Source organism: Apis cerana, linkage group LG7 (genome assembly GCF_029169275.1).
Source record: "Apis cerana isolate GH-2021 linkage group LG7, AcerK_1.0, whole genome shotgun sequence".
Classification (NCBI taxonomy): domain Eukaryota; kingdom Metazoa; phylum Arthropoda; class Insecta; order Hymenoptera; family Apidae; genus Apis; species Apis cerana.
The window spans coordinates 1079141-1103909 of NC_083858.1; the positions used below are offsets into that span (position 1 = coordinate 1079141).

General features: G+C 45.7%; 1 protein-coding gene across 3 annotated transcripts in view; it reads right to left on the reverse strand.

The window, feature by feature from the left end:
* LOC108002492 (optomotor-blind protein) overlaps positions 1 to 24769 on the reverse strand; it is a 92404-nt gene that overhangs the window by 32868 nt on the left and 34767 nt on the right. For 2 of the 3 annotated variants that reach the window (XM_062077515.1, XM_062077516.1), the window contains exons 3-4: positions 21740 to 21853; positions 18420 to 18582 (exon numbers count right to left, since the gene is read on the reverse strand). In XM_062077515.1, coding sequence (XP_061933499.1) covers positions 18420 to 18582; positions 21740 to 21853 — 277 coding nt within the window. The remainder of the gene's footprint in view (positions 1 to 18419; positions 18583 to 21739; positions 21854 to 24769) is intronic. The other variant, XM_062077517.1, reaches the window with a different exon arrangement.

Genomic DNA, 24769 nt, shown 5'->3' on the forward strand with positions numbered 1-24769 from the left:
ACAACTTTTATGGTCGCGATCGGCCGACGCGATCCACCGCGCTCTCGGACGCTCGCGGACAGGTAATTTACAGGGACCTTCCTTGCCGATTGAGACGTCTGGCGGATCGCGTGGAGGCACGCAACCTCCCTTTTTCTCTCTCGCGCCTTCGACGTGTGCTCGGAACAGAGAGAGAGAGAGAGATTCAAGGTTTAACAATTAGATCGTCCAACACAGTTTCCCTTCCCTTTTTCTTCTTTTCTTTCCCCCCCGAATTGACGATAAATTTAAATTCTCCGGTGAGCGTTATTACGAGTCGATGCGAATACTTTCGCGCGAGTACAGCATTAGGAAGCGAATTTCCCCGCGCAGCTGCGGGCCCTGCATCTGCATATGGCCGAGTTGCACGAGCGCATTCGCGATATCGAGCTATATCGGGGGCGACCGGAATGCGTTCGGAGCTGACTACCATTAGATCCCATAGGAGACTTTCCCTTTTAGGTTGCCTCGAGATTGCGGAGCCTCCATCTCGCCTTCTCTCTCTCTCGCGCCAGAGGAGAGGCCTCGAAGTGGTATCTCGACGTGGAAGAAATAACGCCTCGCGTATTAACTCCTCGCCGTTGAAACGCCTCGTTCGTTTACCACGATCATCGTCCAAATTTGTAATTCCAATTGCTCGAGGGGGGATGACAAAATTCGTTTCAAGAACCCATCCGCTTCCACTTGCACAAAGTTTCCAGAAGAAGAAGAAGAAGAAAAGATAGACTTCTGCTGCTCCTCGATCCGAGCGACTGGTTCTGGAGTCCGGTTCGGTCAACTCGAGGCAACGAACACGGGGAGTGTTGATTTATAACGAGGCCCGATTAATACGAACAGAGCCCGGAGAGTTGATTAAAATATCAAGCGGCGCGAAGTTTCTCTCGCCGGCCTCCCCCTCCTCTTAATCTTTCGCGCAATCTGCATTCTGCTAAGTCGCGCCGCTCGACTTGTACCGCGTAACTCAGCTGTATATGCAGATGGGACAGGACGCAGCTGCGCACTCGTTAGCACGGAGGAGAATTCCTCCGGCTGTCCGCTCGCTGCTTTACAAATCACGTGAATGTAACGTTCCAAGCGGCCCGTCGTGCCGATCCTGAACCACGTTAGGGCCGATCGATCCCTCGAGCTGGAATTTTCCCCGCCAAAAATTTCGCGCAACGGCGTGTTAACCTGTCAGCCGTGCGCGCCATGTTCCTGACGGCGGGGACAGCTCGCGGGGACAACGTTCCTCCTCTTCGTGCCTCGAAGGAGGGGAGCAGCTAGTTTCACCTTTCGAACGGATCCGCCGGCTGACGAAAATTGGAGCCAATTTTCGGCAATTCCGGATAATTCATGGTCCGTGGCGGCGTCTCCCAGAGGAGGGGGCAGGGATAAATAATACGGAAAGGGCAGCGTACGCACGAAGGAGAGGACGAGCGACATATGGCTACGCTGCGTACGCGCCGCCGATCGCCGAAGTCGATAAAAAGGGGCGCTCCTTCCTTCTCTCTTACGGTGGCTTTATATAAGGGTTCCGGGATTACGGTCCACCGCAGCAACCTCCGGGGATCATAGATCCTCGACACGATACGTCAACAGGGTATATTAACCGTCCCCTCCCGATCTTCCGATTTCCAACCGTTTGTCTATCGGGGAACAACGAATCGATCTTGCCTGGACTCCTCTCCAAATTTGCGAAACAATTCTCCCATCCAGAGAACACGTGACGAGACTCTTTCAGGCGCCGTATCCTTCCAAGTGGACTCAACACAGAGATGTCATCGGATTCGTGGAGGATGATTAGCGGATCGAAGTCGGTTCTTTCTCTCTTTTGAATGTTTCCAATTGGAAGGGTCTAGAATCCGCGACGTAAACGCAATGATGCGAAGACTCGAGTTTCGCGGGATAAATAAATATTTGACGATAGACAAAGTGAATGTGATGATTCGATAAAATGTCGTCGTTCTTTAATTACGCTGTTCGTTTAGATTCTCTATTTAAAATATTGGCGAAATATATAATTTCTTCTTTTATTTGTGAAAAAAAAGGGAGAGAGGAATTCGATAGTTTTATTTCGGAATAGATGGTAGAATTATCAGAGGGATAGCAACGAAGATTGAATTTTTTTGCAACCGGTTGGTTAGAATCGATCTAAATGAAAACCATCGACGCAATTTTCGCGCTCCAGATATGCATAAAGCTCGAATTTTTCCGTGAAACTGGCTAAATTTTGGACCGTTTAACGGACGGGGTAAAAAAATTCTTTTCTTTTTCTTTGGGAATCCTTCCCCCTCCCCCCTTTTTCCCGCATCGAGTGAATCAAAATGGAACAAATGGAAAGTATGTTTCAAGAATATACTTTTTAATGGAATTTAATTGTTTACAAAGTTAATCGCACGAGAAACGCTTTTTCGTTTCTTTTGCGAAGAATAAAAATGAATAAACAATATCAAATTCAAATTTTTTAAAAATTAAACGAACGTACCTTCGAGATTTGAGTTTTCCTTTGTTTCCTTTGTCGATACGATGAATTAAAATTGTTAACGAAAGATCAGGCACTCATTTTTTACGCAAAAATAAATAGACTCGCGAAATTTGCACGAAATTTAAACGAAATGTCTTGGAGAGAACGTCTTAAATATTTTTAACGAGAAACAAAAAGACTCGAAAGTAGTGTAACTACAAAGAAGTGCAAGAATATCCAGTTAAAACATTGTAAACGGTTATTTTCAATAAGAAAGAGTTTAAAAACCAATTTTTCTTTCTTCCCCCGATTTCAAATAATAAAAATGCAACGAAACTTTTCGCGACAGAGCAAGGAAAACGATTCTACGCTTCTCCAAATTGATCTACGAGTCTGCCTTTCCTCCTAAATACGATCCCTGCCTATAACGAAATGCCTGTAGAATACACCTTCGTTGCAAAAATTTCCAACGTCGAGGCAAAGAAAAAAAAAAAAGAAGAAGAAGAAGAAAGAATCGAAAACAGTGGCAACGTTTCCCCCAATATTTTCAAGAACCAAACTCCCCCTTGAATGTTTCTCCCCCAGCTTCCACAACTCGGCAAGGTGCAAGCGAATCGACGAGATAAAGCAGCGCGATTTTCGATTGAAGTTTCAAAGGGATCCGCGCTGGCTTTGTTGTCCCGCAGACGCAGCTTTTTTCCGCGAGAAGGGGGTAACGATAATCGAAGATTAAAAGTACCTCGTTCCTGAATTTCCTCCGCGCTTTTCCTCCCCCCCTTCCTCCTCTCTGCCCTTTCGAACCTAAGTAATTCGTCGAGAGCACCACGGGGATAACATCGTTTCGCGTCCAACAGAAATTCGTTCGAAATTTTTTTTCCTCTCCGCGAGAGGATCGAAAGTTTGATCCAAGGATTGGACAAAGTTCGAATCGAAAGCCATATAAAAATGGGTGTAAAATTTTATTAGAAAATTCGTTGCTGTTCCTGTACGGGAATTTTATACGCGTTATGCATATTGTTATCGCGAAACATGCATCGTATTTTGCACCGATGCGGGAACCGTATGAAATTCAAGTCCCCGATCGAACTTGGAACCGGATGCGATAGAGGGTTAATTCGTTGAAACGACACGTGCGTTCACAGAAAGATACATTTTGAATAATTTATGAACTCTTCGCCCGCTATATGTTTGGAAAATTGGAAAAAAATTGTTATCGACGATTAAAAATCCTGCGAGGAGCTTTCGTTTAAAAAGTTACCCCGTCTTGTTAATATTATTAATATTATTATTATTATTATTATAATCGAAAGAAACGAAGAGAGGTTCGATCGACTCGAATATCCCCGCGATTCAGAGAAGGGAGAAGGGGGGGAGGAAAAAAAGAGGAACGCTTCCGACGAGAGAGGTTCAAAGTTAAACACACAAATGGGGTGGAATCTTCGGGAGGCCCTTTGTGCCTCGAGCCTTCTCCGCAAGAAAGCCGCTCGAGCGCTCCAAGAGGCCTCATAATTCAGCTGTTTGCGTGAATTTTAAATTCGATCAAGCTTCACCGCCCTCTATAAGCCTCCTTCTCGCACAGCCGGCCCCCTCTCCCCTCCTTCCCTCCCCGTACCGCCAAAAAGCTGTATTATTAATATTTATCGAGACGTTTCGACGACACGTTCCAAGGGTGCTTTCATCTTCGTTCGAATTCGAACGGAAAAGTGGAAGAGGCAGAGCCCTCCCTCTCCCGATTTTAGTTTGGAGAGATATTCGTTACTCGATGAAGATTCCTTGAAACATAACAAATCTACCTAGAAAATATAAAATAAAAATAACAAAATGGAAGGAATGGACGACGTCTATTAGTTATTCGGCTCGAAATCGTTTGAAATAATTTAAAATCCAAGCTCCTCCGGAACTTGATCAAAAACTCGAGCGTTATTCGACGAGTGGCGCAAGGCGAAAGGATTATTTATTTAAACGAGAGACAGAGAGAGAGTGAATGGACGTTGGAGCGAGGTAGGTATCCAATCGTAGTCAGGGAGAATGAAAAGGGAGAATAAGGCGAATTACACGTGACGCGACCCCTTCGGGAAAACAAAGTGCGGTAACGGTTTTCTCTATCCGCAAATGGAAGGAAAAACCCGTGGCGGGGATGAGTCACGCAAATACGTCTCGTACGTTTGCGGGGGGGAAGAAAAGAAAAGGAAAGGGAAGGAAAAAATGACAAAGGAGAAAGTTCAATGGCTTAATAAGGCTCGACTCCAAAGTCCTCGCCTCCTTTCCTTTTCCCTCCCTCCTCCTTCCTTCTTCCCCCTCTCACCACGTTGCATCCACGCTCGCTCGGAATTCGAAATCGTGAAATATTCCTTTTCGAAGAGAAAAATTCCAATTGCTGGGGAAGGAAGGGAGCGTAGCTGGATCCTCGAGGGGAGCAGGTCTTGAGAACGATATTATTAACGAACCGATTGAATCGATCTAATTTCACTTGGGCGATAAATATCGTGCGTATGAATATACGAGATGATAAAACGTGAGCGGAGTAAGTTGGCAGAAACGAACACGCAAGTGTAAGCAAAATGAATTGCATCCCCTTTTGCGTTTTCTCTCGTATCGCTCGGAATATCTCGCGGATCGGATCGATGATCGCGCCATCCGTCGTTAAGAAAATCGTAAGTGATAAATTTACCCGAGATTAAGAAAAACTTGCAATAGCTCGAGATGCCAACCGATAGACCTAGGATCTAAATCGATGTGCCCAGGGGCGCAGCGTAGATTCGTGTTACGGATAAAATTATTCAACGCGATCTCATCATTCCCAGCGTTAAACACGTTCTTCCTCCTCCAAGCCAACCTAATAAAAGTATTTTTATATACCCGGCCACTCGAGTTCACCCGAGTCGCCATCTTCTCTTTTTCCATTCCCGACAACAAATTATCCTATCCTCGCGAGAGAAACACGAGATACCCTTTCCTCGACAAGGATCACGGCGGTATCATCATCATCCTTGGAGCATGATTTCTGCCGCGTCAGAGGAAAAAAAAAAGGAGAGAGAAAGGCGAGCGCTCGTTCGACGGTGGTCCAGGATCGGTCCACGAAGCGTGCCATTAAAGGATAACCACCGGTAATCGGGACTTCCTGGCCGCTGGCTCGTTCCGTGGCCGTGACAAAAACCGGTAAAAGTCTGTTCAAGGGCCTCGTAAAACGAGATGTTAATGGAGGGAAAAGCGCGAGAACGAACGTCGCCCCGAGGTGCGCGCCAACGATTACGGCTTTTCTAGGGATTTTAGATCGGGGGGCTTCTTTTTTACCGACGGAGTTCCATCATTAACTGGTGGAGGAACTTTGAGATTTTCAGCAAGTTATTACGCATATATATATATGACAAAGATTGCGAACTTTGAGAACTGTTTATATGGGTTTGAAAATATATCCCACTCTTAGATGTGCAAGTAATATTTAACGATGGAAATGGATTGAGATTTTACAACAATTTTCGAAAATAACATCGAACAATTCCGAAATTCTTCGGAATTACGCAACGAGGATGGAGAAATGACGACGGTTGTCCATTGGGAGGGCAAGCCACTTGGCAAGCGGGTCAAGCAGAAGGAAATACCCTGATCGAAAACCGAGTCATCTGGTCGAAACTCGTTTTAGCTCTTTTTCTTTTTTTTTTTTTACAGCTTCGTGTTATTTCCCTGCCTGACCGATGGCTACCACCAGCTCGATAGAATGTCCCTTTCCTTCATTTATCTCGGGTAATTATCATCGGCTACCGTCGGGAAAAACAGTTTCTGGCACGATACTAATCGTTCCGACCTATCAGAAACCTTCAAACCATTCGGGGATACTTTATCGCTCCCCTTTTTTCTAATTTTTACCTTACTTTTCCTATCCTCTCCACGAATAACGTACCTCTTCGTTCCTCAAAATACGATTTTACGTTACGGTTTATAGGTCAGAAGTAATTGACAAGGCGAACGAATCGCAAATTACGATGAGCAACGATTTTCTAATATTCCACACGCGAGAGAGATCACTTGTTTAAGAAAAAGGGGCAACTGCGGTATCCAGGTGTGGCACAAGAACGAAAAAACGCCGCATTCCACGCGTCGTACTTGTTATTCCTCCGTTAATTATTATTCTATTTCTTTTCCCGTTCCGTTTCGTTTCGTTGCCGTTGGCCGGAAGCGTTCCAAAAGCCACGTGATTACGCAGTTGGTGCGAAACGCCCTCTACGTTCCTACGGAACAATTTCCTAATTCCCGTCGTTACATTTCCTCTCTCAATTTTTAAACTCCTTCTCCGTTTTTCTATTCTTCTTCCAAACTTCTCTTGCACGATAAACAGCTTGAAACCCCGTCGAAAAATAAAAATGTTCCTCGATCGAGTCTCGAAGATCGATCAGCCTGTACGGGAATGAACTAGAGAAGTAATTGCACGAGAGAGCGGATGGTGGCGCGCGAGCAGCGAAATTCCCTAGGTGGTCGGCGTATTGCGTAACGCGAAACGTTACCAGAGGAGTACCAGAGAACGTGGCAAGACGATGAAAGGCCCAAAGGCCGTGTCGTGGTTTTCGAGATGTCGCGCCGGCTTAGCCGCTACAAACGGGGACGAAGAGCCGTGGACTTGTCCGCCTCACGCTTCGATGGTGAGAGACAGAAAACTGCTTCTCCTCCCGCTCGTCAACCCTCTTTGCTTTTCACCGCTGTTCCCTCCGATTTTTTCCTCTTTTTTTCCCCCCTCCCCCTCTTTACTTCCCTCATCGTCCGTCATCGAGCAGGCCGATATCCTCCGTCCAATCCTTGCTCCTTATTCGCTCGACTCTGTCCTTCTTGATGGAAGGGACCTTTTCTCCCTCTCTCACTCTTTCCACGATAGAAAGAGTTCTTGTTGCATCCTCTTTACGAAATACAGAGATACGCGAGAACCGCGATATTTATTATTATTATTATTGAACAAATTGGAGAATATCCTCGACTTCGAGCCAAAAGAAAAAGGATACCAACTTATTCACTTTTTTCCTCAAGCGGATAGGAGAAGTCGCATTGCGGAAACAACGTGACGGTATAGCTCGTTCTAAACGGTTCGGGCGAATTGCTCGAAATTACCGATAGGCAAAGGGAGATCGATACCGAGCGTGAAATATTTCGACGGGGGAACGGCCTCGAGTACGGAGGAGAGAGAGAGAGAGGGAGAGAGGGCCTCGTTTAATTATTCGGGAAAGCCAAAATCCCGGAAGGTGTGACTGGCGCCGGGCGAAAATGTGTTTATTCGGGTTAACGCCGTTCCGAGGAACGCCGGTGTGTAAACGGGGCCGAAAGCGGCGCACAACGAAATGAACACAGAGGCACGCTAATTAATATTTACCCTCCGACAACATCACGCCGCCATCGCATTACCTTGCCCTCACGAAAACCAACTCTCTCTCTCTCTCTCTCTCTTGGAGAAATAGTACCGAACGAACAAAGCAAAATTTTCCTTGTAATTTTCCTCTTTTTCTCTTTCAGGGGCTCCTCGCCTCTTTCTTTGGTTTCCGTTGCTCTGTGCTTCCGTTCAAATCAGACTGGTTTAAAATGTTACGCGCGATATACGCGTGGAAATTAAGGAGAGGGACGACACGGATGTTACTCGACAATCTTCCTGGCCAAGAACACGTGAGACAGAGGGAAAGAAGAAGTTTAACGACACAACCTCAAAAATGTTCCCTGTTACCCACCCTCCGCGAGTCGTTTCACGAAACGAAAGTGAAACGAGGGGATCGAGGAACAATAAAATTTCGAGGCGGAATATTCGAAAAGGTCCGGGCTCCCCGCCCCCCTCCTCGAAATATATTCGAGTCTATTTCACTTTGGTGGCGCCATGCGTGAGCCAGGCGGAGGGGCGAGCTCGCCGAAAGAATTCCAAGAATTTTCGTCTCCCCGAACCGAGGGGAATTCTTCGCGCGGCCTGGACCACTTTGTGCTACGATCCTTTTATTTTCCTTTCCTCCTCCTCGTTTTTTCTGCGGCCTCGCGCGCCCGACACGCGCGGAATCACCGGCCGGAAACTCGGTCATCTCGTGGAAAATTCTCGAGGGGGTTGAACCGCGAGCCTCGAATTCTAGCGTTATATGAGAACGAGCAGTTTTTCCCTCTTCTTCTCCTTCTTCTTTTTCCCAAGGAACGTCTCTCCTTTCTTATTTGCCGGGCAACGTGCCCCATCCATTGAAACGCACCAATTCTTTTTTTTTGAACTATTCGGTTTTAATTTAACAACTTGGATTCGAATCGACAGGATACAATCGCTCCAAGTTGCATCGATTAGGGTCCTCCAAACACGAAGAAATCTTGGTTACCTAACTAATATATGCCTAATCTTCTCGAAAAACGCGATCCATCCCTTAAAAATTGCCTCGACCCCGTCAGAGAATTCGGCGAAAAAAATATATCCACGTACGCGCGATATCAATGCGAATCAACCCTCCCCCCGAGGATGATGATCTCGCCCCCTCCACCGTTGCAAGAGGGGAAAAGGAGGAAGGAAAGAAAGAAAGAAAGAAAGGAAAAAAGGAGCAAGGGGAGAGACAAGTCTCTCGGTGGAAGGGACCTCGGTTCGCCCTTCTCCAGGATACACACCGCGCGTTTCCTGTCTCGCTCACCCTCCCCCACCCCCGGCAGGCTCTCGGCCACGTGGTGGGGGGTGGCGACCGCCTACAGAAACGCCCTTCTTGCCTCCCCTCACGCATATGCCGCGACGTACGTGCAATATGTGCACGCGCATGCACGTTTACCCGTCGAGGGGGACCGGTTTCTCTGTGTGTGTGTGCGTGCGCGCGAGACAACGAGGAGGTGGGGTGGTTACGCTCTTTGTCGTCCTCTCCGCTCTTTGTTAACGCGCTTTGCAAATCGTTCTCTATCGTCCTTTCCCTCTTATTCTTATTCTCGTTCCTCCTCGTCCTCTATCTCTCGCAATTTTCTTCCATTTCCTTTCCTTGGGAGGGGAGGGTGGACGCCGAACGTTCGAGAAATTTATCGACTGGACGTTTCGTGGATATTCGTCGAAGAGGAATTTTTCTTTCCTTTCTCTCAGGGTTTCTTTATTTTTCTTCGTCCAGAGGGCGAAGAAAATGACGGGAAAGTCGTTTTTTCGGTGGTCCCGTTTCGTAATTTCGAGGACAATAAATATTTATGGACGTGAATTATAATAGATCACGTCGTTGGAAATTTTCGACGGACAGTTTTTTTAACGAAAGCTCGAAAGCTTTGAGTTACGCTGAGTGGCGCACAATTAATTTTCGCGAGAAGGAGTTAACAAGGTTAACGATTATTTAAAGAAATCCTCTGCTCTCAAAGTTTACAAGAAACTTTTCCGCCGTGTTCACCTGGATAAAAGCGGCCGCGGCTTCCTTCACAGAAATCTTTTTTCGACGCTGTTCGCCGCGTTTAGAATTATTCCAGGCGAAGCGGCCGAGACTTTAGCGTCAGTTGTTTGCGAAAACATCGTCAAGGGTGGTAAATTACCTTCTTGCGCGCAGAGAGAGAGAGAACGAGAGAAGCCTCTTTCAAAAAACATCTTCTTACCACCACCCGGCCAGCAACCAGACAAGAATTATTTACCTTCTTAGATACTAGACCTCGTTGGGAACAACCTTAGAAACAATTTATAATTTTCTCACCCTTTGACCAACGAAGCTCCTCGTCCCACCGCCAAACGAACAATCTCTTCTTTGTACGAGGAACGAGAATCTCTCTTGTCCCTGCAATTTTCTCTGCGTTTAAAGTAAAGAGAACTCGCGAAGAAGGATTTTTCACGCAGCAATTTCATCAAGTGTCAAACTTTCGACTTTTTCTCCCGATTATTTATTCTCCGTTACGTGGCATCCAGCGTCGATTCGAGTATAATTTCAGTTTTCCATTTTTTTATCCTTGATTCTCGATCGGAGAAACGACGCAGGGATCGGCTGGAAAACGAAGAATCGGTCGATTTTCCTCTCCGTCGGAAGCCGGGCTCGGGTGAAAAGCGGCGGAGAAAATTTCCGCCTTTGAGCTCCGTCCCTTTTCAATCCACCCCTTTTTCCACGATTTTTTTCTCTCCTCGAACGAAACAAACGGAACCGAATTCGAAAACTCTTCTCTCCCTCGGTCAACCTCGCCAAGGAGCGCGCGTTTCTTTCTCCCTAATTAGCTCCTTTTCTTTGCCCCACCCCTTTCTCCTCCTTCTTTCGAACAAATTCGATTATTCAAGTAAAAAAGTATATATATATATATATATCGTAAAATCAAAATATTGGACCAAGGACTCGGATTATTCGATAAAATTCAAAGAAAAATACACCAGTAACATTTCGCGTCTTTCCTCTGCAACATTTTCCATCCTCTCCAATTATCATTACCCTTAGCCGTTAAAAAGAAGAAAAAGAAGCTACCTCCAATCTCGCCCGACTACTAAATTCCACTTTCCTCCAACCCCAAAACAGGCAACCCCCTTCTTCTCACCCCCTAACACGTGTAACGCGCCAAGGAAGGCGGGCGAAGAGGACGAGGATGAGCGAAACATCGCGACAAGATCCATCAACTCTTGGCTGCGGCCGTTAACAACGCGCCAGGGGTTGTTTGGTTCCGGGGAAGGAGGTCGTGTTTCGATTGGCGGGTCGGTTGTCGTGGTGGTGGAAGGAGGCAGGAAGACAGATCGGCCGGGATCGGCTTACCGCCCGTTCGATTCTATTAAAAACGACTGTCCTATCCGACGGGGGTTGCACGTCCGCCCCTTTATCGGCCACGGATTATTCTCTCTTTCTTTCTTCTTCTTCTTCTTCGAAGAGGAATCGTTCCAAGATCGAGGGATCCGAGGATGGACCTCCTCGCAGTGTGGTGGAGGGGGTGGTTTCTCTGGGGAAGGGTTATCAATGGATCGGATTTTCGAGGTTTGGAAAAGCGTTGGAGGAGGGGGAGGCTTGATCTTTCGAAAGAAGAGAACCGTGATTATTTTGAATATTCAAACTTTCCCTGAGAAATTGCTCCTTCGAACCTACCCTCCACACGTGTCTCCTTGGAAAAAGAGAAACGACAGTCAGCAAGCGTGCGAGTCGCTTCGAAGATTTTAAGAAGCTGACCCAAATTCCTGCCGCGAAATTGCTTCGTGGCTTCTTCCCCAGCCTCTGATTCTTCGACGAATGACCGACGGCTGTCACACACTCCTTTCCGATCCGAATTTTCGAAGCGAACCGAAGCGTTTCGGGGCGGAGACCGCGACAGATGTTCGTCTTCTCCTCCTGGAAGTAAGTTGGACGCGACAGGTGACACGCGCCGCTATAAATCGTGAATCGGAATGTCAGCTGGCGCTATCGACCGATGGACGGGAAGAAGGAAGAAGGAAACGGTCTTTTCGACGAGACGAAGAAAAACGACCCTCGTTACGTACATACTATATGAAAAATCGTCGTATTATTAATTACAGCTGAATCTATTCGAGTCTCCTCGAGCTCTCTCAGAAGCAACACTAGTTTCTCGACCGTAATAATTGGCTGAAATCTTCGATCGAAACGGTGGAACGACGCCTTAAGAATACTCGAGGGAAATGGAAAAAGCGATCCACCCTCCGTGATCGATGATACGGCTCGCTATCTCGGAGCTGCGTGCTGCAACGGCCCTCCGTTAATCAGCGCCCGCATACGCGCGTCCTTCCTCTTTTCCTCTTTCCCTCCGCCATCCCCTCCCTTCGTCCCCCGTGTCGATGGTGAGCGCGGCTGGCTGCAGTTCACGAATAACCGCCTTTCGCCTTGTTCGGCTGTTATTGCAGCGCAGGTGCCACGCATTAGCATTCGACACGTGCGATTCGCCGTGGTGGGTATTCGTTTTTCCAGAAACCGCGCTCCCTACGGAGGCGCATCTCGATCCCTCTCGAGGCGAGCTTCGAAAAATTTCTTGTCTCGTTCCGCGACTCGTGGCTTAAATCGAAAATATCTCTCGGAAGACTGCACCTTTCTTTCTTTCTTTCCGTTTCTCTCCGTCCATTCCAATGCGCCAACTTAAACTCAGACCGTGTTTCATTGTTATCATTGTGAAACAATTTCATTTAGACGAAATATACGACAAATGTGCGAGCAGACGAATGGCAAAGTCAAAGGTGCCGATTGTAATCGCAATTGGTGGTTATCAGCGGCGATAATTGCGCGACATCGGCGTGTTTGACGCCGGCTAATGAAGTACGACACGCGCTATAAAGATTGCGATCGATCATCGCAGGGAAGGGTTATTAGGAGAGGAGTATTAAACGACAGATAACGAAACGGACGAGCCAATTCGATGCGTTCTTTCTTCTCCCCTTTTTCACCGCGATAACGAGCCTCCTTGGTTGTTGGAAAGAAATTTTCGATAAGATATAGAAACGTCGAAGAGTCCTTTTGTCGATTTAAGTGTAATAAAAATTCGAGGATGGAAAAATTCTGAGAGTATCGATCCAAGCATATCGAGCGAGGAAAGAACGTCAGAGGGGAGAGCGATTTCCTGGTGGACGAAGGGAAACGGCGAGAGAACGCGAATAATTATTCCTCGCGTGGCCTGCACCGTTACGTCATTATCCCATTTATTACAACGATCGGCAACCACCACGCCCGCAAATTTCACCGACGACATTCGACCAATTCTTCTCTCGCGAACCGCCTTGGAAGAAATCTATTCCACCCTGATAATTGTTACGCCTCCGTTTAAAAATCCTCTGCAACACGAGAATTAACTTTTCTGTCGGAGAGAAAGCGAGCACGAAAGAAGGGGCGAGGAAGATGGAGGTTTTTTCGAAATTTCATCGATAGCGTCGGAGGGTGGGACGCCCTCTCTCGGTTTCCCGCGGCCACATTCGACACGCACTCCTGCAGATTTCCCTCGGGGACGCCTCCTCTCTCTTCTCGAATTCTGCGCCAGATTCTACCCGGGGGTGGGTTTCAAGCAAGGGCTCGCTCTCCGCCTCCGCTCAATTTTACTCTGATCATTCCGAAACGAACCAATTTTCCCTCGCCTCCTCCCTTTTATCCTCGAGAATCCATTTAGATTAGATCTCGCGGATTAAAATTGTGGGAAAAATCGTGCCGCTGAACGCGTGTGACTGAGATTCAGATTGTTGTTTCGCGAGGAAATGAGAAAAGAGGTCGAGTGATATTATCTATACGGAAATTCAGAGATTGCAATTCGGATAGTTTAAATAGTTTAAATAGTTTCTCCGTTGGCTAGTCTCTACGAGAATTCCATTAGGCCTTTGTAATTAAAAGGATCTCCACGCGATAAACGCGTACGGAGGATAAATATTAGTTATCAAAGAGTTTCGTTGCACGATAGCCTTCTCTGCCATTACCTAATCACCCAAATCCCCGAACGGGATTATTGCCGAAAGAGAGGGAAATTTGCATTCAATGAACTGGCTCGAGTCACACAACGCTTTTAATCCCTTAATAACGAAGAAAAAACAGTTGCTTCTTCGTTTAATCCAAAAGTGTTCGACTCGAGAAAAAGTGACGTCTCGATCCATCGCGGCCTCCTTTCTCGTATTCGAAAAGGAAGGAAACGCGTCGTCATCGAGCCGATATTCGTCTTGGTTGACATGGAAAAACAGCGGAGCGAGAAATCGAGCAACGAAGCGAATCGGTTCGGTCGCACGGCAAAATGGCCCCCGAAGTTCACAAGCAAGCACGCGATATCGTAATGAGGCGCGTGCTTGGCCGCGTGGGTGCGTGCACGCAACGCGTGGGACGAGAAGAGGAAGAGAGAGAGAAAAAATATCAGGTCTCGTTGGACGAAAAGTAATTCCTTGTTCCTTCCCTTTCTTTTTTTCCCTTTTTTAGCTCGTAAACAATGTTCGTATCGGGGATGTTGCGATGGGGGAGTGAAGTTGGATTATCCTCGAGGAAGAATGGGGGGGTTGTTGGCGGGAATTTTTGTTCAATTAATTCGCGTGTGTGCTCTTTTGTCGCGATGAGAGAGAAAAGTTTGAAAGAAAGGGTCGTTGATTCGTGCTTCTTTTTAGCGGGGGAGGAGGAAGAGAGGAGAAGGGAAGCCCTTTTTTCAGTCACGTTTTTCCTCTAACATTCTTTCCCGTTTGTTGAAACGGAGATCATAAACAATTTATGATTCTAAATGTTTTTTAACGAACCTTGATCACTCTTTAATTCGTTCTTCTTTTATTACGGGGAAAATTTAAAAATCCACCCTAATAAACTTTTGCTATCGTACAAAACTCATCCTCCGATATAATCCAAAGACGAGGTTCGAGAGAGAGGGAGGAAAAAATTGTCCAATTTCGAGTCGAGGGATCCAAAAAAAGAAGAAAAATATTCCAAAATGCCCGGAACATCCCATCCAGAAAAATTCGCTCGAAACTCCACGAGCTCCGACAAGCTCCTATCGGCCAATGAAATCGGCCAATTTTCTCCATCCTCCACCGCTCGAAACAATTTCCATATGGAGGGAAAACGGGGCGAGGGTGAGGAGGAGGAGGAAAAATCAAGCGTGGGCGGATGAGGGGGTAATGGAACGCTAAGCGACACGTCCGAGGGGAGGAGGGGGCGCCAGGTGTGCAGGTGCACACTAAGCAAACCACGTTTCCGGGGAGCGTGCAATTTTCCGCGTGCACTTCCTCCTACTCTTCCTCCTGCTGCAGGTTGGACGCGCTGGATAATTAAAGCTGCGAGGCACGTTTGATCCAGTTTCGCTCGATTCGTTTCGTCCAACGGCTGATTGTTTCCCGTTTTAATTTTCAGGATATTGGAAAAAGGATCTCTCGGGAAACATTAAAACTGATTTTCCAGGCCAAACTCCTATTCGGACTTCTTTTATTCTCTATCCGGATGATTTTTGCCCCCCTCTCTTTTTAGAGATTCTCGAAATTTTTCGCCCAACGTATCTGCCAATTTTTATTCTTATTAATTTAATTTAACAATATAGCGTCTGTCTTCATCTCTCCACGAGATTCTTCTCGTAGGATATTTCCGACCAGTTCCCTCCCTTTAATCTTACATTACGAAATTTTGGATTCCTCAGATTCGTCCGATCAGAAAGAAAGATTCGAAAGATCAACGAGGAGGAAAATGGAGAGAGGAGAGATGCGCTTTTGTCGAAGCACTCGAGAAGGAGTCGGTGAGGATCCGGGGGCTGGAAGGACGACGGATGCCTGCTCGTAGCGCGGATTAAACGCGGAGATCAAGTATTCTTGATAAAGGCAGAGGGTCAAGTGGCGCGGAGAACGACTAAATCGAGGGAAAATTCGCGACACCGGCCGAGTTCCCTCCTCTTCCTTCCTCTTTTTCCGCGCTTTATTCCCCGGAGAAAGAGCAAGAAAATCCCTGTTTCTTCATCTCGATCGAGCGTGACACGATCGTAAATGTTGTTGTTAATTCAATTTTAAACGAGAGAAGAGAAAAAGAGAAAAATCTTGCGCTATTACTATTGCTGATTTTCATAAGATAACTTGACTTCGAATAAGATATACACGATTGACTGTATTTAATTATTAATATCGCGAAACTAAAATTAAATGCCGGGACAAATTGCATTAAAGAATTAAAAGATTTTCTTCTTACTTAAACGACATTCCCTTCTTTTCTTTCTCTCTCTCCAACGAGGCAAACAACCCACTACTTCTTCAAAAAACAAACTATTCTATTCGCGAAACATTTTCCACCCTCCCGAAAGAAGGGAAAAAAAGGGGGACACCCTCGACCGACAAAGAGAGATGAGCCGGAATCGGGACGAACTTCATCGCGTTTTCCACGTCGAATTGAGCAAATCCGGAATCCATTAGCCTCCGATGGTTATAAATACCTGGTCGAAAAATCGGACGGAGCGCCATTCCCACGCGTCTCCAACTCGCAGTGCTCGTGAAGAGGAGAAGAGGAAGAAAGGGGAGAAAGAAGAAGAAAACGGGAGCAACGGGAGCCAGCCAGGACGGCCGTTTTTCCCGCTGTTTGCTAACGCTCCGTGGCCCTTTTTTAACGTCGAGCTGTTGTGCGTGCGTGTTTGCTCGTGTGCCAAACGGGGAGGAGGAGGGGGACGCTCTCGAGGAAAGCATCTCGAAGGCCGAGCCGAGTCGAGTGTCTCATTTTTGTTCGCCGCCACGGGATTTTCCCGACAAAGAGGCCGCCGCCGAGCAGGGGATTACCGATTCCACCGTCCCCTGTCCGCGCTAATTTCCCCGCTTTCCACACAGAGGATTCCTCCGCGGCCGAGGGAAATTAGGGAGACGCGACAGGACGGCAGTCAACTCGACAGTTTCGGACTGGGGACACCTGGAATTTCTGTTTTCTTGGGACTTTTGTTTGACCACCTCTTAAGCGGTTTGCGAGGCAGGCAATTCGTCGGAAATTCGCGTTAAAAGGGGTAAAGCTTTTAGCGTTTCGGCCTTAATTAACCTTCCCATTATTCCCTTTTCCTTCGTGTCTCGTACGAACGGATATTCCCCTCGCCGATAACAAAAACGAGATGAAGTTACTTACGAAAAGCTACATTTTCAACGAAGAAGGAAAATTTTCCAATTCTTCTCGTAGAATTCAGTATATAGCAAAAAACAAAATAACAAATACCATATACTTTATAAGAACCGCGTAAGATAAAGATCGTCGCAGCTGACGATCGGGATCGAAAAGCGCATCTTCCGCCCCACATCCCCCGAAAAGAAGCCGAATCTCTGGAAATCTCGCCCGAATCCGGAAAGGGTTGTTGGGAAAGAAGAAATCTCTCCTTCGAAACCCCGTTTTATATTTTTTCTGGGCTCGTGCACAGGGATTCAGAGGACGAGGCAGGTGAACCGTGGCTGAAACGATGCTTGTCCCCCCGTTCAACCCCTTCTTTTGCCCTCTCCCCTGCGAGAGCAACCACGAAGAAGAAGAAGAAGAAGAAGAAGAAGAAAAAGGAGCAAGAAAGACGAAGATAGACAGAGAGAGCATGGTGGCGTACCGCACGATTGGCACGCGGTGTTCCAGCGGGAAGGAAGAGGGCGAAGGAAGGAGGAGAAGACAAGGTGGACGAGGAGGAAGGAAGAGAGAGTGGTGGTCCGTAACAAAGGTCGGGCTGTGCGAGCGCAGCCATTGACATCGCTCTCGGGTCCCCGGGCTGGAGGACTAGATTTCACGAGCCAGCGATGCAGGATCCTTCAAAGGGCGCCGACACGGACTGCCGCAAAAAGGATTCGCAAGAAAAAAAAAGGAGAACGGTGCAGCAGCGTCCAGGGGAGGGCGGAGGGGGGAGGGAAGGAAGAAGGGGACGGGGGAGGAGGTTGTGGCCGCTGAAAGAACCGGGCTTCTTCTCCTCTTTGCCTCGAAGCTGGCTTCCGCAGGACCCCGTTTCGTCGCCCCCCGCCTCTCGTCCTCTTCTCACAGAAAACGACGGCGGGGAGGCCGGTGTATGCGCGAGGACAGAGGGGGGGTGAGGCTAATAGAGAGGAGAGGGCCCACCGCAGGGGCTGCAGGCTGCTGCAGCAGCCTGCTGCAACTACTTGACGCCGAAATCCATCGCGATAACTTAATCCCGTACGGGATTATGGATTCCTCGGGGAGCGGTTGATAGCGATAGTTTTTATTTTCCATTATCTCCAGGGTGGATTATACGGATTTTCTTCTTTTCGAGGGTTGTCGGGGCGATAAATATCTCAATGTTGCAAGTTCGGATGTAATTATTGGAACAATAATCGCGTATGTTTCGTTGCAAGAGTCGGTTCGACTTCATCCGAGTTTTAAGGAGTAAATTTAGACGAAGATTCGAAAACGGCGCGTGGATATACAGGAATTTTAGAAACATCAAATCCATCCATTCACGATTTTCGTTCGTTCTCGAATAAATTCCGGGGAAAAATTCGCGGGACAAGCACACCAAGCGGTCATCGTCGTGCACGCGGCCCTTTAATCGAGGCGATCGTGAGGTCGTCAAAACGTTAGCGAATTAATTGCGAGACTCGGAGCTCCAACTTAGAGGCTAGTAAGTAAGTAATTGTTTGGTTGGCGTTACGTACAGTACTTACAAAGCCGTGCTTGTCGCTGATGTTGTTAGTGAGTTTGAGCTTGTGGAAGCTCACGACCTTCTGCATCCACTGCTCACCGCTGCTCGGCGAATCCGGGTGGATGTACATCCTCTTCGGCATCTCCGGGTCGGCCTTCCCCGCCACCATCCACCTGCTGCTCGACAAACGGATCAACGGATCGATTAGAGAATCTCTTCGTATTCTTGTCTACATAAATTCGTGTCATCGGGATTATCTAAAACCACGCGCATTATTCAATGCACCTCCTCTCGAGTGGACACGCGATACTCCTTGGAGAGACGAAGTAAGTTAAAAGTACTGAAAGGTGCCGATCGTTAAGGGAGAAAAAGCGTTTTCACAAATTTCTTTACAACGGTCGTTTAATTTGTTTTCGCGTGATTTTAATCTACTTAAAATTCACTATTACGCGATATACGTTCGCGGAGCAAAGAGAAACACGTCCGTCCCGTACCGTGGCCGGAAACCGACTCGGTCGAATCGATATTTCGATAACATTCGAGTGTTGTCGTTTCTTGCGCCGCATTTGTTATTACGTTCGTTTCGTATTCGACGAGCGTAACGCAAGGAAAATAAAGATGCGAATGCGGTAATTTTTGGTGAATAACGGTAAAAAGAATTAATCCGTAAAGTTGACCATAAATATTGCCGGATTAAAAAGTTCAAGAGTCGAACACGTTGGTTCGTACGAACGAAAAAAATAGTTGAATATTGAAAGAAATAGATAAATAAAAAATATCGAACAAACTAGCAGGAGAAATGGAAGGAAGAGAGAAAGAAAAAAGCGGTAAAATGCGATTCTCGAGTGACGAGAACACGGCGGATGGGAAGCGGACGGAAAGGTGTCGATCGTTGGAGTTTCTCGGTTGATTTCTCTAAGTACCGGCTACCGCGATTGTTGTCTTTTAAGGGAGGCGTGTCTGCCAGTTCGGATCCGTCGTCGCAGGTGGGTCAAAACGAGCGAGCGAAGAAGAAACTCGTTCGACGGGTTCCAAAGTGGCTGCGGTCGCCAGCGTGATGTAATCGTTCATTGTGGTCTGCCTTTCGATTGGCCGTCCACGTTTCTCGTTCCTTCGTTCCCGTTTCCTTCTCCTCCGGCCAATTGTCCCTCTTGTCTCTACCCGTGCATAAACGGACGACACTTCCAACCCGACTCTCCGGAACGGGAAATTTCAACTTTGAAAATATTCTCGAGAACGAGTTTGTACGAATATTCCCCGCCCGTCTTGAAAGAAAAACAAACGAATCGAACGGAAGATTTAAATAGCATTCTGAAAATTCACGATCAAACGAAGGGAGGAAACGAGTTAAGATTCTTCGAATCGAGAGAAATCGGATTGGAAAAAAAAGAGATGTTTTAGATTCGTGAGAACGGGAGCGCGGGTTCGAGGATCGCCATTCACGCGGCGAGGAATCGCTGGAGAGCGCGCACTTTCGAATTGAATCGAATTTCCCCGATTAACGTTCAACACCGTTTGCGAAAAAGCTTTGGAACGAGGGGGATCTCTCGGCCGTGAGAACGCGTGTCTGCACGTTTCTAGGAAAAAGTTAACGGCCGGCTAATTAAACGGGTGTCTAGTGGAAACGCGACTCCAACGTCATCTCTTTAGGAGATTTAAGTAAAAACTTTATAATCGCGACAAGTTTTCTTACCTCTTTGCGTACCATGAACTTGGCAATTTCTCAATTCGATCAGGGATTCTACAAGCGAAAAACAAAAAGGAAAAATTTCTATGCTTTTAAAACATTCCTATTCCCAAATATTGAACCCAATTCGTGTACAATCTCAATCTCGGATAAAAGACAACAACAACAAGGAGATATAAGATTACGAAAATGATCGTGTAGCGATAATTCGTCCCGATTGGAAATTCGATTGGAAATCGTGGACACGTGGAAGAAAGTTAAGTTATAAATCGATAACGATCGGGCTTCGATTCGATCCCGGGTGGCGATTTTGCGGAAGGCGCCAAACCGCGGAGAGAGGCGGTTGTCCCCGCGCGATCGAGCCGAGTTTGGTACGTGATAATTTCGGGGTTATAAATCTCTTTGGTGGGGAAAGTGCCGGTTCAAATTGCACGTTGTACACTATCGGCGGGTAAACGGGTTATTTTTGGTAACTCGTCATTTCGGGGCATAAACTTCTCTCGTCCAAAGAAAATTAGACGGTGTGCGCGAAACTTTTCGAAAAGAAACAAGAAACAAATAAAGCGACGGGGGAATGTAACGATCCTCGAGGATTAAATTAACGAAACGTAAAGCAATGTGAAATGTAGCTTTTACGATATCAAATCCTTTAAAAATCCCTCGAAACGAAAATAGATAGACAGATAAATAAATAAATAAACGATATAAAAAAATAGAGAATAATTATATCCTTATCAGCAAGTGATGTAAAAAATCCGATATCAAATCGCAAAAATCCTTTAAAAATCCCCCAATGAACCGATAAACGAAAATAGATAGATAGATAAATAAATAAACAATACAGAGATATAAAAAAAAGAAAAGAATAATTATATCGTGATATTATGAGCAAGTGGAAACCTATATAAGTATAGTACAAAAAATGAACAAATCGCAAAAATCCTTTAAAAATCCCCCAATGAACGAAAATAGATAGATAAATAAATAAGTGGAAACATATACTACATTGATAAACGAAAATAAATAAATAAACAATATAGAGATATAAAAAAAGAGGAGAATAATTATAACGTGAGATTATGAGCAAGTGGAAACCTATATAAGTATAGTACAAAAAATGGACAAATCGCAAAAATCCTTCAAAAATCCCCAATGAACGAAAATAGATAGATAGATAGATAAATAAATAAATAAATAAACAATACAGAGATATAAAAAAAAGAGAAGAATAATTATAACGTGAGATTATGAGCAAGTGAGCAAGTGGAAACCTATACAAGTATAGTGCAAAAAATGGACAAATCGCAAAAATCCTTCAAAAATCCCCCAATGAGCCGATAAACGAAAATGGACAGACAGATAGATAGCTAAACGAAAATAAATAAATAAGCAAATAAACAATACAGAGACATAAAAAAAAAGAGGAGAATAATTATATCGTTATCAGCAAGCGGGAACAAGTAGAAATATATACGTATATAGTAATCTGCGATTGCATTAATTTCCGCGTTCGTGTACGTCACGAAAGGTTGGATGCAACAGCTTGTTCGTGATCGCGATTCGTGGAACTATTCGAATCGTTGGAATTGGTCGTACGCGACGATCGCGTTCCTTAGAAGTTTAACAAGGCCCCCCCTCCCCCTTACCTGTTGTGGAACTTGTATCTGTAGTCATCCGCGGCGACGATGTCCAGCAGGAGGATATACTTGGCCTTCGCGTCCAATCCGGAAACTCGGAACTTCATTTGAGGGAACATCTGCCTGGAACCGGTCAACGGATACAGATTCGATTAGATTGGGACGAAATTAATAATGGATAATTTCTCCTTTAACGCCAAGGACTAAAGAAGCTAAAATAAAGTGTCATTTTATTTTACTCGGATCGCGTGACAACGAATAGACAATTTTTTAAAAAGGTATATTTTCGAATTGTTACGAAACGCGCGAATTAAAAGTGGATACTCTTCGTTTCTTCTCCGAGTCATTGTGTAAAAATTCATTGGTTAATCCTCGGTTGTTATGTAATATCGTGAACGTTCTAAGAATCGACGATACTTTCTAAGACGGCCACTTCTGGACTCGATCGAAGCGTCAACCACGGACATCATACCCAATCCCGTACCTACCCCATTCGACCCATGCGCAGAACGACCCATAGGCGTTCACCACCCTTATCAAACACCCCTAACACGCATCGATATACTTGCTACGAGTTACGTGAGCCAATCTTAAAACTTGGAAGCATTCGCCATTCCATTTAAAATAAAATCTCGCTCTTCGGAGAGATTCGATATTTCTTCGAAATTTGGTGGAATTTTTCGGAAAGGAAGAAAAGAAAATAATTCCTTCCTCGCTTTTGCTTTAGCAATGAATATAAATTTCACGAGGGAATAATCGATACGAACGCTTATATTCCTCTCGTATCGCAAATGAAATTACCGTAATCGAGTCTGTCTCGTCTCGCTTTTTCCCTAAACAACGATAAAGTATCGTTCAGAGGTGGAAGAGAGAAAGAGAGAGAAAAACACGAGATCAATATTCTTCGTCTATTTCACTCTCCGTCATTAAATTCTAAAATTTAAAATAGATAGCCACGAATCGATGAATCGCGATAATAAAAGAAGAAAAAGAAAAAGTACCAACATCACCCTTTTCCTATTTTCGACCCTGAACATCCTGAGAACAATCCTGAGAAGATGGAACAGAAACGTTCATTTCAAACTCTCCGCCACTAAATTCTAGTAAATCGTTGATCACAAAAAGAAAAGAAAAATTCTCGTCGCTCCTTTCCTCTTTTCGATCCTGAAAATGGTATCCAAATTCCTGAGAATCCTGAGAAGATGGAATAGAAACGTTCATTTCAAAGGGGTCAAACTCTCCGCCATTAAATTCTAGTAAATCATTGATAACAAAAAAAAAAAAAGAAAAGAAAATTGTGACATCCTGAAATTAATCCTCGTCGCACCTTTCCTCTTTTCGATCCTGAAAATGGTATCCAAATTCCTGAGAATCCTGAAGATTCAGAAGATGGAATAGAAAGCGGAACTGGACATCCTGAAATCAATCCTCCTTTCCTCTTTTCGACCCTGAAAATGGTATCCAAACTCTTCGAAAGGACGGAATAAAACCGCGTACTTGGTTCACGCGCGACGATATCCAAAGCGTTTCTCCGCCATTAAACTCTGGGATTAAAAATAGATGGGAGAACGAATCGATAAGTCGTAATAATAAAAGAAGAAAAAGAAAAAGGAAACTACGAACGCTATAACCTTCGTCACCCCTTTCCTCTTTTCAACCCTGAAAATGGTATCCAAACTCATTGGAGAGTTGGGTGCAATTCTCATAGGAATGCCGAGAGGGCGGAATAGAAACGTGCACGAGTCAATCGTGGCCGCTGTCACGAGTGGCGTGGATAAAAAGCGGCGTGGATCTCGTGGCGAGGGAGAGAGGCCTCCACGAGTCGAAAGAGGAGGCCGTGCTATCATCATCTCACCCGGGGGAAGAAAAGAGGGCGCCCCGGAGACCAGCCTCGGCTCGACCAGGCATTTCGGCGTGTTTTCACTTTTTCGCGGATCCCGGGTCCGTCGTGGAATGCCGCCACTTTGCGAAAATACCGGAGGAGAGAGAGATTGAAATCGTTCCACCTTGACTTTCGAACGCGTTCTTGCCGCCTTCCGCAGCTGGCTTTCGTCAAAGCCAAGGAAACGCGGAGGGGATTCCACTCGCGCGAGATGAGACGATATCGTAAAGTTTGGTTCAACGATATTGATCTAAGGTTAAGGTGACAATTGTCGCTTTTAAAGACTTTACGTTTGGAACGATATCGAGAGCCAGGTGGTTGGAAGCGAGGTTGAATTCGAATTTGAAGCGCTTCGCGAGGATATTTCGTTCGTTTTGAAAGGACAATAGGGATAAGAGAGAGGGGGAAATTAGGCTAACTCGTGGATGGATCTTCGAGTTAAGAGTGCTTCGCGTAGCCAAGAAGAAGATATACTTCCAAGGAAAACGAGATCTTAAAAGAGGAGAGTATATATTCTTGCCATGATAAAAAGAGAAAATATCAAAAACTCAAGTTCAACAACGCTTCGTTATTCGATATTTCGCTTAAAAGTAGGCGTCAAAGTTAGAAATTCCGAAGAAAATTGCAGATCGAACGGTGTCGGAAAGAAAGTAGGTGGCGTCTTCGTCCAGCGTGGAGAAACCTAAGATAAGCCTTGTCGATTAATATAATCCCCCCGATTTCGACGTTGATTTCGAATAATCTTGCTCGACAACTCAGCATTCCCATTCCTTCATCCCCGTTCCGAGGAGCTTCGCTTTATCAGGCGAAACAATCGAGGATCGTTTAAGTAATTTAGTTTTTCCACGCAGTGAAATTATGAAAGAAACGAGATTTCTCTCTTTTTCTTTTAGAAGAGAAAAGAAGAATCGAGCGTCTTTTTCAAGTTTGGACAAATGCGAGTTGAACCCGTTCTTCGAACCAAATTTTTCTACGTGGATACATAAAAGAAGAAAGAGGAAGGCAACGCCAAAAAGTGTTCACCTTCTCTCCTTCTCGGCCGAAAATTCAATAAAGGAGGCGAGGAAGAGGAGGGCAAAATAAAAGGCAGAGTATACTCGAGGGAGGGAGGGGGGAAGGAAATTAAAATTCCACCGCATCGGAGAGCTATAATCGGA